This window comes from Mesitornis unicolor, unplaced genomic scaffold (genome assembly GCF_000695765.1).
Source record: "Mesitornis unicolor isolate BGI_N332 unplaced genomic scaffold, ASM69576v1 scaffold42677, whole genome shotgun sequence".
NCBI lineage: Eukaryota > Metazoa > Chordata > Aves > Mesitornithiformes > Mesitornithidae > Mesitornis > Mesitornis unicolor.
The window spans coordinates 1,631-15,361 of NW_010197881.1; the positions used below are offsets into that span (position 1 = coordinate 1,631).

The 13,731-nt window shown below is 39.5% G+C and overlaps 1 protein-coding gene across 1 annotated transcript in view; it reads left to right on the top strand.

The window, feature by feature from the left end:
- Window positions 1-1,524: 1,524 nt before the first annotated feature.
- The window catches only part of LOC104544162 (guanine nucleotide-binding protein G(s) subunit alpha), a gene marked incomplete at its 3' end in the record, with an annotated part of 92,560 nt that continues 80,353 nt past the window's right edge, over window positions 1,525-13,731 (top strand). The window contains exon 1 of the mRNA XM_010188945.1: window positions 1,525-1,595. Within this exon, the coding sequence (XP_010187247.1) occupies window positions 1,561-1,595 (35 nt within the window). The remainder of the gene's footprint in view (window positions 1,596-13,731) is intronic.

Below are 13,731 nucleotides of genomic sequence, written 5' to 3' on the forward strand. Positions count from 1 at the left end.
ATTCTGAATGGAAATATGACTACAGCATATACTGCTATTCCTGAATAATTCTTAGTTGTGAAGAGGCCCACTCCCTATCTGAGCCTGAGATATTCATTCCTGGTTAGTTTTGCCGCCTGCCTTTATTGCAGCGTGCCTGAAGAGACGGAGTGCGTATGTTATAAAGTAGTAGTTTAGGGGAGGAATGGCACTTGCGTAAAGAGTTGTAAATGAAACTGCTCTCTAAATGCTCAGAAAACATCAGTGATCAAGGAAGGAGTAAGGCTCTGGTACTGAGGTGGCAAAAGATGCAAGCAGGTTTTATGGATAGAAGAGCAGGACTATTAGGAATTCATGAGGGAGAAGGAAAGGAAAGGAGAAAGCAGAGGGGAATGCATCTGTGAGAAAATGAACTTTGAAATATAACTGCTAAAATACAATTTGAACACGAGACTCAAAATGGAGGCTTGTGCTGTCAGTGTGTGCTGGCAGAGGCCTGGCATCCTGTAAATACAAACTGTACCTCTGTGCCCACTCTGACATGGACGTGGGCTAATGAGAGGAATAAACAAGTAGCCAGGAGATGCGAAAGGGGAATCTTTCTAAATTTTGCCAGGTTATGGTGCTGCTCTTTCAAAGATAGGTTTGCTTTATATAGAAAGCTACTGATCTGGCCGCGTGGAGCAGCTCAATTAAATGCTGCTGTTTGAGTCTTTAGGCGTGCATGGAAAAACGGGTGCTATAGGCAGATGGGTCGCCCTGTGCACTGGCATCCGTGCAGCACAGCAGAAATAGCAGACAGCTACTTACGGAAGCTGGAGTAAAGCAGAGTGGGGTTTTTCGTGCTGCAGGTATATAAGGAAATCAGGGGAGAGCTGCGGGGGGGGGCAGTTTGGAGCTTGCAGCCGCAAGAGGTGGTCTTTGCATCTCGTCGTGCGTGTGCTTGATTTGGAGCGTGTAGAGAGGGTGGGAGGTTGCTTACAAGACACAGATTGGAGAAGGAGGTTTCTGTAGCTTTGAGGGTGGAGGCTTAAAGGGGATGCCTTCCTTTTTCAGATGTGAGTATCCATGTCTTTTATTTCTTGTGACTGAAGTTACAGTCTTTTGACCAAGTGATGATAAGCACAGCCAAACTTAAAATTTTTTAAGAATCCAACAAAAATGCTTCGGTTTAGTATGGACTTAGTCTTTCCATCAGATAGTAGTGACAAGGCAAGCAGATTTTGATGTTCCCTATTGTGTTCTCTATAAAATGTTGAAGTTGTCCTTTTTCCTTCCAAACCCTGCAATCTGCTTTTAGCATTGACACTGGAAAAATGGACAGTGAAATGATCCCAGATTCAGATCTGACACATGACTTGAGCTGGGCATTTATTTTTAGTTACAACTGAAGTTTCCAGAAGCAATTATTTCTTTTTCTTTCACTTTTCACTCTTGTACTGAGAAAACCAACTTTCTTGATTTCTACCCTGAAGAAAAGATGCTGGTGTGTCCCTTCATCACTCATGCTTCCTTCTGAAATTGATTTACTTTCATTTTCTAGGTGCTGGTGAATCCGGTAAAAGCACAATAGTCAAACAGATGAGGATCTTGCATGTGAATGGATTTAATGCTGAGTAAGTGCATTTGTTTCTTCACTTTACAACCTACCTGATGTCTGTGCACGGCACAGTAGTTACTGCTGTTGTTTTATATCTTGGAATATTTTCTTCTTGCTACTGTTTCACAGTCTCTGGAATTTGGATGTGTATTTTTAGATGAGATTAATAGACATTAACTTGAAGAAGTCATGCACCAATAATGAGTAAGAGCTAACGTTATAAAATGATTTATGTCAAGGGTCAGTATAGCTGATTTGATTAAGGCTTGAGTTTTGTGGTTGTTTTTTTCTTAACTGCAGTTTCTTTCACAACATGGCTGACACTGATTTACCTCTGCTGTAGCACATTGATTCACACTGCTGTAAACGTGTCTCCTGTTAGTGTACCAAATGAATGCGATTTTCTTTCTTTAGAGTAAGTAAGGCTTTTGTTTCTGTCTCCTCACAAAATGAGGCTGTACTATGAATTTTGGGGGGTAATAGGTCATATTTTCTTCTCTCTTCTCTTGTGTTTGCTTGTCCTGAGGTCTGTGTTATATTGTGTTTCTAGAAGATTTTCTTGTTTACACTTAAATCTGTTCTGTTATTTGTTATTTGTGAGGAGGGGAATGACATTAGGATAAGGAAAATGGAAATCTATTATTTTGTCTTTTGAGAAACATTTGTGTGCTAACTTTTCATCTAACCTTGCAAGGGAGTAGGAAGAGATTCTTCTGCATGTTAGTTTAAGCTTGCAAGGGAGTCTGTGTGTGTGTGTGTATACCAAAACCTGCTAGATTAATTCTAATTGTATTAAGGTGTTGGAATTTCAGAACCTCTTCTCGATGTTTAATTTCTTTAGATTATGTTACTGGTTTTGTCTGTCTTATTTTGAAACATAATATTTTTGTATTGGCATCCTCTAGCTTCTGGTAGTATCATCTGTCTTGTGAATCCTGCCTTTCTGGGAAGATGAAGCTTTCACTAGTCTTTCAGTAGTTAATTCTTTGGTAAGAATGTCTGAGCTAGAAGTTTAGCCAAGGAGCCTGGACAATGCTTCTTCCTAATCCCCAACTGCTAGTTCAGAATAAGGCACACAGTCTTTTGGATTACATTCTGTGCTACATGTTTTTAGCTCCTTTTTATAGGGAATATTTTCTTTATCTAAGACAACTGATTTTCATTAGCGCCCAGTACTGCATCCCGTTACTGCTGAGTTGTCTCCATTATTTTGGCCACTCTTGTTACTAAAGACCTCTTAAAAGACTTACATGACTTAAAAGATTTGCATAAGTTGACTTTGATGTCGTAGCTCTCAACATCAGGTGCTAAGTAAAAAGTTCATTAATGAAAGTGGAAGTCAAGGATCCCTGGCACCTCTGGAAGTATCAATCCATTTATCCAACACAGGTCTGCTAAGTTTTCTAAGCATACAGATGCTCTTAAACAGATGCTGTGTAATGAATGGTGTATTACCTAGGTAGATAACCTTCTCAACCCTACAAGCTGCATACCCAAATTCGTGTGAAACTGAGAGCCCAGAGACCCATCATCCAAAAACTGCAAAGCTGAGGAGGGACTGGGACACACTCTGGGGTTTACAACAGCGCTGTGTTCCTCGAGTGTCTCACTTCTGTGTTGGAGGTTGGGGCTGAGCTGAGTGTGCAGCTGAATTTCAGGGCAAATTTGGGCTCCAGAGCCTCTGTTGGCATCTGCCTTCTCCTAGCAAGGGATCTGGATTAGCCAGCAGCCCTGTGCCAGCACAGCCCCGCTGCCGGTCACACGGCGTACCCCAGTGTGGAGCCACGCTTCAATTGCTGGGGAGCTGCGTGCAACTCGGGAGCAGTAAGTTGTCCAGCCCGTGGCACACTGCCTTGCAGGCAGGCAGTCCTTTGTGCTTGTCCTTTTGTATGTACTGGAATATTCAGGTGCATAAAAAGCAAATTAAAAAGTGATGTATAAAAAATGTACAAGAAATAAAATGCATTTGGTTTTAGGTTTTTGTTACCAAAAATAATCAGTTGATCATAACATACACTTTACCCGGGGGAGAAAGCTGTTTTTCAGTCTTTTGAAGTTCTTGCAAGTTACACATTAGTCCTTAAGTAACTTGTGTTTTCTTCAAAGTATCTAATTGCTCCCTATGTTGTGCTGCTTTCCCTGCTATCCTTTTTGCCCAGTTGATTCCCTTTCTGCCCTACTTACCTTGTGGAAAAATGATGTGGGATTCAGATAATGAGATATAGCATGGGAGTTTTTTTGGGAGAGTAGGAAAAATAAAGCATCACTCAATGTTGTTATCAGTTGTTCTAGGACATAAATTTGTTTGCATACAACACCGCAGTTGATGCGATGAATAACAGCAGAGAGGTGGTGAAAACTGTAGTATGCTGGAGATGAAGAGACTTTTAATGTTAGCGTCCATCTACGTAACTGTAGTTTTGAATTATTTCTGTTGATGCAGCTTATTCATGTGACTTGAAAGAAATCCAGTTTAAAGTCCTGTCTAAAACTTGTTTGCCTTTGATTTGTACGCCCTGCGATAGATGATAGCTGAAGGAGAAAGAGGATACCTGTTACGAAAGATGTCCAACGTGCTACAGACAAGGGAATCAAAAGCTTTTCTTTAGTGTTACTGCAGTACTCAATTTCTGGTGACTAAACAGGATATCCAGTGCTAAATGCACTAGCTTCCCTCAGTGAATGTGAGGATTTTTCATTTGTTTTGCGTGTAGGAGAGTTGTCGTGTATTTAGGTGAATTGGCCTCGCTTAGAGTTATAGCATGTAATGAGGTGAAATCTATGTGGTTCTACAAAACTAGAAGAATTTCCTCTGGGACTCCAGTCCTGATCGCTTTAGCTAATTAATTATTTGAAGAACTGTATGGAATCAAGTGTTTCAGGTAATTAATGTGCTTAATAGTTAACAATGCTAAGGTGGATTTGAAGGTGGTTAAAGTTCTAGCCAAGTTAACTACAGTAAAGACTCTTAAATATTTTTTCAGTATTCCTTTTATAATCTGTAGTTGAGTTAGAGATAGAAATATATGTATTTTGTTGTTGTTGTTCCTGTTGTGAAGGTGGTGTGTGGGAAGTAACAGTGCTGCGGCATTGGTAAGCGGAGCAGAGTATTGGAGAAGCAAGGCATGGTGTACAGCACAGGATTTTCCGGATGGAGTTTTTGGAAGGGCTTAGCTCGCTTCCAGATCTTGCAGGATGGCTTCAGTTGACCGTGCATTCAACTGATGTCTTCCTACAGCAGTTCCATAAGTAACGGGAGCATGGCTTCCTGACAGGATTCTTCCAGTGTGCTTCATCTTTAATATGGAAGAGCTGCTTTTTAAGCATAATGAAGACTCCATATCAACTAAATTTTCTACTCTTGGGATTACTGCCAGCAGCAGAGCCCCTTGTGATGTAGAAGAGGTTTAAGTTTGGCTTGTAATAGCAGGAAGCCTGTGACTTCCCTCCCTCCTCAGCACTTCAACTGTCTTCTCACGAGGCTGTTCCAGAGGTGCAGGTCTCTGCATTTTGTGAGCATCCCTCTAAAACCTTCTCTTTTTGACTGTGCAGAAGTTCTGATGCCATTCTTTATGAACCAGAAAGGATTAAAAATAGGAAAGGGAGGACAAGAGGAGTAAGGAATGTAGTTGGGGGAATTAATGTAAATGTGTAGTTCAGGTTGAAGAGGAAAAAAGAGAACACTTCTGTGTTATTCTTGGGACTGGGGTTCTTTGCTTCTAAGATGATGGCCTTTCACTGACTTTTTTCTTTCTAAAAAAAGTCGTATTTCCCCTCTGCGATCACTGTGGCTTTGGCTGACAGACTCTAAGGAGGGGGTCACTGTCAGGCACGATTTTAGAAAGTGGGAAATTGGCAAGGGCGATAGGCAGTTTTGAAGTGTCATGGGAAAAAGTGGTATAAGCAGAAATATTTAGATAGAAATAAATTGTTGAAATGTGACTTATGAAATCCACTACCAGGATTGACAAATAAGGGGAATGTGTCCTTGTGATTAGTAAGCTTGGATAGTATTTATGATTCAGGAAGTCTTGAGGTTATAGGGAATTTCAGATAACTCTTCTCAGCCTCAGTTTCCCAAATTATGTTCTATAATGTTGACTTTATTTCTTAAACTAATATGCTGAAGTGTTGAATAGGTGTTTGTGTATTTATTATATTTGTTAATAATGATGGCAGAAGAAAATAAAGGTATTAGTTCTGCAAGACTTAGAAGACAAGTATATTTGCCTTTCTCTTGTACTTTTAAAATCTATTTTCTCTTAGTGGGGAAGTTAAGAAAGCCAAGCCAACCTCTTAAACATCTGGAAATTTTTCTCTTTTCTCACCTCAGTTTAGTAGTTTGTGAGGAAGGAAAAGTAGTCACTGATGCTTTCTAGCCTTTTCTTTATACGTCTTGTCCACCAAAAGTTGAACTGCAGTACCACCGTTACTTTACATAAAGCAGTAAATGGTGTTAGCCACGTTGGTCAGTGACAGTCTCTCTTTTTACTGAAATAACTCCTGTCTTCATAACTTTACCCTTCTGCCATCTGATGCTGTGCTTTGTTTTTCTAACTTTGGTCTTTTTATGCGTGTGATTTTACGGAAGGGAAGTTAATGTTATGAGTGAGGAAAAAGTGTAATGTTGATAACCAAGTGTTTTAAAATAGCAAATTCTGTCCTAATGGCTGATACTGGTTTGTGTACAGAGATGTTACTGCTCTGCTGCTACAGTTCCTTTAGATTTGTGTACCAATGCCATGTTTTTAGAATGGTCGCATCAGTTCCTTGCCAAGAAACAAACTGACTTTATTGTATTTTACTCTATTGGCAACAAAATTAACTTTTTCCTGTTTTTTGAGTAATGTTGACAGTTGGGGGGGTGGGCTTGGTGTGTGCTGGCTTCCCCCCTCCGCCCCCCACTTCTTTCTTTCTTTGCATCAATCATCACAAGGCTTCTGCAGACTTGAGGCGGAGAGCGCTTGTTTTTTCTCGGCTCTTGTTCTGGGCCACAGACGAGGTGTTAGCGTGCTGGAAAAGTTTGCTGTACATCTCTGTTCGAGACTGTGAAAGGTTCCGTTCCAGCCGAGCAACTGGGTACGGGTTTTGGTCGAAATTGGTGCTGTAGAACATAAAGTGGAGGTGTGGGCGGAGAGGGGAGGAGGATGCATGTTTCCGTCTATTTGAGGTCTTGTCCTAAGAACTGGCACAGTTCTGTAATTGAGTTTTGTCAAAAGACAAGAATATACCAGCAGCAAATAAGTAGTGTGATTAAGAACTGAATGCTGCATATAGCTTGTAAAAGTTTATACAAAATGTTTATGCAAGTTAAATATAACTGTCTTCCATGAACTTGAAAGAATTGGGAGGTAGTGTCTGGTGACGTTAAACAACCTAAGCCAACAAGAAATTCCTTAATTGTTAGGTTGTTTAATGTGTTTATGTGCTTGACATTATCTTTGCTTTGGAAATACTTCTATTTCTACAAAGGGGAAAATTCCATTCTGTGAAGAAGTAAATCTCAGTGAAGCAGCATTAATGTTTCGTTACGTTACAAAGGAAAAAGGAAACAAAAGTCACCAGTTTGGGGTTTTTTCAAGTTTGTTGTGATCCGTTGCCCTAAGATATGAGACATTCTCTGTCAGGGACATGTGCAAATGTTTTGTGTTTAGATCTACTACTCGGATGTCTTCTTAAATACTGTAAAATGAGTTTTCAGAAAATCCGGACAGTTTCTAATTTCTATGCTGGGTCTTCTTTGGCAAAGAGCATTGACATACTGTGATGCTGGATGTTCTAACAGTCAATGGAATAGCTCCTATACTTTGCTCAGAGGCATTCTGAAATCAAGCAATTAAATTATTTCCGTGTGCAAGTGTAGTGATTATTTTTTCCAGAGTGTAAAATGATGTTATTTAGCTTCCGGAAAGCATTACAGAAAAGTGATGCATGAAGGAATCTGCAAGTTTAAAAAGCTGGTTGGTTCAGTCTGGTTTTAGATGCTCGTGGTAGACTCAGGCTAACCATAAGTGAAAAGATGACAACACAGTATTGAAAGAAAGCATGGACTTTCATTTTTACATTGTGCTTTATTTTTCACTGTCTGTTTTGTGTGTTTGGTTTTTCAAGAAGCTTTCTTACTGAGGTAAAAGAAGGAAAGTGAGAATTGAACACAAAGTTTTCTTCATTTTTATAACTGCATGGAACAAGGTGTTGCTCATAGCAGAGCATAGGTCTTACCTGTGTTTACTGGTTGGTGGGAAACACTGAATTCTCCTAGCAAAGCATTGAATTACTGTTCCTGGCCTTGCAACTTGACATTTGTGCTTTCAGTTAAATATTTAAATTTTATTATTTAAGGGGGAGAAAGAAACACGCAGTAGTAAACTCATCTCTTAAGTTAAATCTGCTTATGCTGCAGACGTGATTTGGCACGTAAATGAACTGGCCAAAACTGTGGCAGTAGTTTTATTTGTTTTGAGGTTTAGATTTCACAAGAACTTTTAAAGTATGCATAGGCAGCTATCAACCTAGGAGAAAGCTTTATAGTTAGAGTTGTGGAGAGCTTTGAGGGCAATGACTATGGATAGTGGAATAAGCATGAGTGATGTCATTTGAGGAGCAAAGGAGAGAGAGGAGAGCTTAAGAATTTACTGTGCGGAAAACATTGTGAAGGGGTCTGGGAGGATTTTGACTTTTGATGGTAGATGTGGGATTTTACCCATTAGTTTTGGCAAATACAAACAAATGAAAATAAACCTTATTTTCCAAAATTTGCAAATTCCCTTTTACCTTCTCAAAACAGAAAATGAGCTGTTCTGTGGGTAGCTGAGCTAATGAAATCTGATTTCTGTCACTTGTTCTGCGTCTTCCAAATCTTTTCTGCAGTAGTCCCTCATAGTCCCCTACCGCATCTGTGGTTCCTCCCAACAGGACCTGCAGCTTTCCAAGTGTCTCCCGTTTCCTCCAACAGATGCAGTCTTCTGTGGCTGTGAGGTTTCCTGCAGCACTGACCCCTAAATACTCGTGGATCGTCCTGGCCTTTATCTTCCTTTTTTTTCTGCTACCTGGACAAAAGTCGCCATGGGCAGTGGCTGGTGTAGATCTACATGAACTCGTCCTGCTGTTGCTCGCTGGAGCACTAATTTTGGTCTCTCCTGTAGTCAGCCTCTCATTTTAATTTCTAGAAATTAATCTGAAACAGCAGCCCTCCTCCAAGTTGGTTGAAGTTGGATGACAGTATCTGAGAAAGAGTGAGACTGAGAGAAAACAGCTAAAAAAAGTCCTGCTCTTCCTCAATGCACTCGGAACATTTTTTGAAATATTTTTACACTGCACATTCATGAGTTCAAGTAGAAGTGGTGTGTTTTTTCTCCATTTTCTTATCTTAATCAAACATCTCCTAGTATAAGCCAATGCATCATATTCTATTTAACTTATTTAATAAATCACAAACTATATTAACTACCCCCAAAAAAAACTTTAGATCACTTCAAAAATAGAACTTTGTGTGGACAATATTAAACATGTATCTACATTCCACACTTCGGTGTCCTTCCTGAAAAAAATTCAGTGTATCATTTTTTTTTCCCAGTAAAAAATAGTTTTACTCATTTGTCCAGATGGATGTTTGAAGTACTTTATATGTGAACAGAATACTTTTTATCCTCTTAAGCTCCTGGAAGGTTACCTTTTGGTATTGAAACTGTACCTTCACATTATTGCCACGCCTGAAGATTCCCCTTCATTACATGGCTACTTTTTATCTCTTGCAAGTCATATCCAGGGGAATTTTTTTTCAGTTTCACTATGTTAAAACCTAGTGTGTTTGTGCCATAAGATACAATTTATTATTAATAAATGCTGTGCCTTTCTTGGCTCCTTCTAGTAATCTAGATATGAGTGTTATTTCTTAGGCTGCTGGGCTTCCTGCGTTGTTTTGGTCTCTGTGGGATGGGTTTGGTGAGAGCAAAGATGTGTCCCGTCCTTTTTCTTCTCCTGGGCTGGGGGAGCAGCTTTGTGGGGTTTTGAGGATTTTATTTTAAAATGAAGAGCACTACTTACTCTTGTTCTAAGTTTGTAAGTGTCCTTCCCAAGTGTCTCCTAGATCAAGGCAGGTGTAGCTAATGTTTTGAAGTATCATCCAGCAGGCATTATCTCTGTCTTTATTTTCAGATATATCATGTTTGTGTATTAGGATTGCCCAGGTCCCATCTCTGACGAAGAGCTGAGATACAGAAATTGTTCAGCTTATTCTTGGTCATTCAAAGGTCTCAAGTTGAAATGAAGGAATTTCCACTGATGAGGGTGGGGTGTTTTAAGTGTAACTTGAATCCTGATGTTGAAAATAATATGCCCTTTATTTTACTCTGACAACTGAATGATGAGTTCCTAGTAAATACGGGAGTATTTGGGACACAGTGCAAGCGTAGCTGCACCAGTTTTTAATCATTATTTCTACGACTGTACTCCAGTGTAAGCATGCAGTTAATTAGAGTTACTTGTTTACAGCTGAGCTTGCTTAGTTAGGAACAGCAATACATGGAGGTGTTTTTGACAGCTAAGGGGCAAAGTTACCTGCTTTTTGAGGAATGTAGTCGTGGAATGTCCTGTTGAGATGTTCTGCTTTAAGATGTTTGCTATTACAGAAGTACGAGGAGGCGTGTGACCCTTCTCTGTTAGCTGCCTGGTGCTGGCTGTATTCTCCAAAGAGCTATTTAATAAGTCATTCCGTTCACTTGTCTTTTGAGTTAAGGCGCCAGGAAATCATCATCTCTCCTAGCTGCACCCTTGTAGCCTCCCAGGAGCGGTGGTGGGTGAACCAGTGGAGCAGGCAGAGGTGTGTGGTGTTTCCTCGGGAGCTTTAGTGCAGTCCCAGCGGACGTGACGTGACATTTAGCCCTCGATGGCAACTTCACAGCTGCCTTGGGGCTTCACTGCTGCCTTCGTAATCACAGTGATTTAAATACTTTCTTCTTGCTTGCTTCCTTCAAGTTAAAACATTTTTATTCTGTTTTGCCAATGCAATTTTCTATTTAATATAAATGTTCATATTAAGTAGAAAATGTTGCAAGGAAATGAGTATCAGTGAAGTCGGTTTCTTCCCTAATTTTGCAATGAGAAAGGATGCCCTGCTCATATCTTGCTTGATATTTTTTTTAAATAGATATAAATGTGTAACGGGACACAGCACAGTAAGTTCAGAAAACTGTGTAATACCTGTTCTAACCCTGATAATTTAAATAACTTAAAAAGAAATATGCTGGCTAAATTTGGTTTAATGTGGTTTACTGTGGAACAATTAAACTAATTGGTTTGATGAATTTCAATTTAATTACATAACAGTGATTGGCATGGCTTCACATGTTTTGTGTTACTTTTAGCAGTTTAAGGCCATTCAAGATAAAGATGAAAACTTACAGTTGTAATAACTTTTTTTTTAAATAAGCAAAATGTAATAATCAGAAGGACGTAGCCATTTGCTGAAAAGATTTAATTAAATACTTGTTTTCTTTTCTGAAATGAGAATATAATCATAGCACTGCATTATTCATGGAAAAACTTCAAGTGCAATGCAAAGCTGAGGATTTTTATTGTTTCTTTTTCCCTTAAAAGAGTGACAAATCTGAAAGGAGAGAGGCTCAGTTAAGTGCTGGGAGTTCTCGGGAAAGCTAATAATACTCTGAGCAACCCACTACACGGCCCCTGGTCCAAGTGCAGGTCAGGAAGAGCAGTTCCAGTTCTCCTGTCCTCACCTGCACTTTCTACACTTCCAGGTATTTCACAAAACAGTTGCAGAATTCAGTGTCAGTACAAATTTTAAGTTAATGTTTCTGATACTTTGTGTCAGTGCATTTCACAGCAACTTTCTGGAAGATTTGCTTTATGGGGTTGCTTGGGGTTTTTTTGTTGTTTAATTGCTTTGAAGTAGGAAGTTCCTGAATTTTCAGTACTGGGTTTTGAAGCGTACTAAAATAGATGCCTGTAAATTAGATTCAGCCTTTTACTTTTGATATGTAAAAATGATTAATGTTGTTTCAAAATAGTTACTCATAGGAACACGTTCTGCTTGTGCTGAACATTGTAGATAAAAATACGTTCCATAACTTTTACACATTAAAAACTGCAAATGTAACTGTTTTCCCTTTTAGTTTTTTGACTTGAAAATGGGAGGGAGCTGCGTCACCGGACTCTCCATTTCACCAAACCACTGGGAATTCAGGGTGCTCCCTCCTGCCTCTGTGTTTTGCCTTCTTTTAATTGGAAAGTCTTCATTTTATGGAACTGCATCATCAATCATATATTATATGTATGCAATCATATATTTCTTTTCCTTATGTTTATCACCAAAGTACTTCATAGTGTTCTGTTACCTGAAAATCATTTTGACACCACTGGAAAACAAGGGGGTAGATAAAATGTGAAAAAGACTGAGTTTAGTGAAGCATTTCTGCTAATTTTGCACAATTCTAGGGAGTAAGAAAAGCCACTTTGAAATAAATAGTGCTGGCAACGTATTGTCTGGCTCTTTCCCTCACAATTTTATTCAGGCTTTGGAAACTTAAAAAGTGTTGTTAAAAAGGGGGAGAAGGGTGAAGGAAAAGTGGACACGTGATAGTTTTAGATGATGTCCATAAGTAATATTTAATACACAAACATTATTGGGGGAAAAAAAACCCTACTAGATCTAGCTCCCTTAGAAATGGCAAGTTAACTGTTGTTTGGGCATAGATTTATTCCTGAATGCAGAAGGTAAAATTATATATAGTTATGTAGAGAAAGCAAAAATATTCTATAGATGTTTTATTACTAAAAAAAAACCACCAAACCTAACAAAAAAACCCCAGACCGAAACATGTATCCATCCTATGCAGTGCTGCAAATAGAAAGGGAAGTTCAGCATCTGTGAGATGGGCAAATACCAGGATTGTCTGTTAGAATATGGGTGTTTTCAAAACAAGAATGAATAATGGACAAGAATCCCAAAGCAGCTATGTGGGAAGCTATAGGATACACGGATGTTAAATTCTTTATAATTTTTGGAAAAAAGGGAGCTATTCCATTGCTTAAAGAGGTTTCCCAGATGCTTGACGTAAAATATAGGCATTTTAATTTAATATTATTACTTATAATGTTTTATTGCAGCAAGGTTGAACAAGAAGAACATCACTAATGGTCAGCTTAGATCCACCTATAGTGAGATCTTCCTGTGAATGGATCTGTGCCTTTTTGGCAGGATTATAGATCTGACTGATGTTATCAGCTGTCTCGGTATCGATGGCTTTCTTCTGCTATTTGATGTAATATCACATTTTATTTTGGTTTTGAAAATTGCATTGTGTGGAATAAACAGTGCATATACTATGGGAATGTAAAAGCTGGCTTGCTGGTAGGGCTGTCGGTGCAGCGGTTACCAGAGGCAGTGAGGGACCACTCCTTGGAAAGCCTCCAGGGAACTGGTGGTTCAGTGCATGTGATGGTTCCTTGGTCTGCTGACTCCATCCGACGTGAAACCCCTCTCTGCAGACTGGCTGCGTGGGTGATTCCAGGTCAGGTTACTCTCTTAGGGTGATCTGAATAACGTGTTTAAAAGTTGTACTTCATAAATCTGTTTTAATACTTCTGGATGTGAGACAGTCTCCTGGGTGTCAGAGTGTAGATTGTATCTGTAAGAAATGGAAAAGGAGTGGAAAGTCAATTAGTTAATGAGCTTAGTATGCCTTTTGTGGCAAAAAGACAAATGCAGGCTTGGATGTCTAAGAGGGAAAGTGAAACATCAGTAATAAAGTGGGCGTCCACTGATACAAGCGTTATTAAAATGTTGTATCTCATGAAGGATGTGGGATTACTGAGAAGAATTTAAAGGAAACACCACAGGCGCTGTACAAGGGTCACAGGTAGGGTGTGCAGACGCGATTTCATTGCCATGTGTGCCACGCTGTGCAAGAAAGAGACTTAAAAATGAAGGCAGGCATGAGATTCACTTCCTTACCACCAGAGGTACTTTAATGGAAATAATTTGTTGGGATGAGGAAGCCTCGTTTGAGCTCTTTCAGGGAAGGACAAGTTTATTTTTAAACTGTATTTCAATCCAGCTTCTGGAGATAATGGCTTTCCTGATGCTCACATGCTTGTGGGGGCCACCCTGGCCTTGGGGAGCAGGGTGCCTG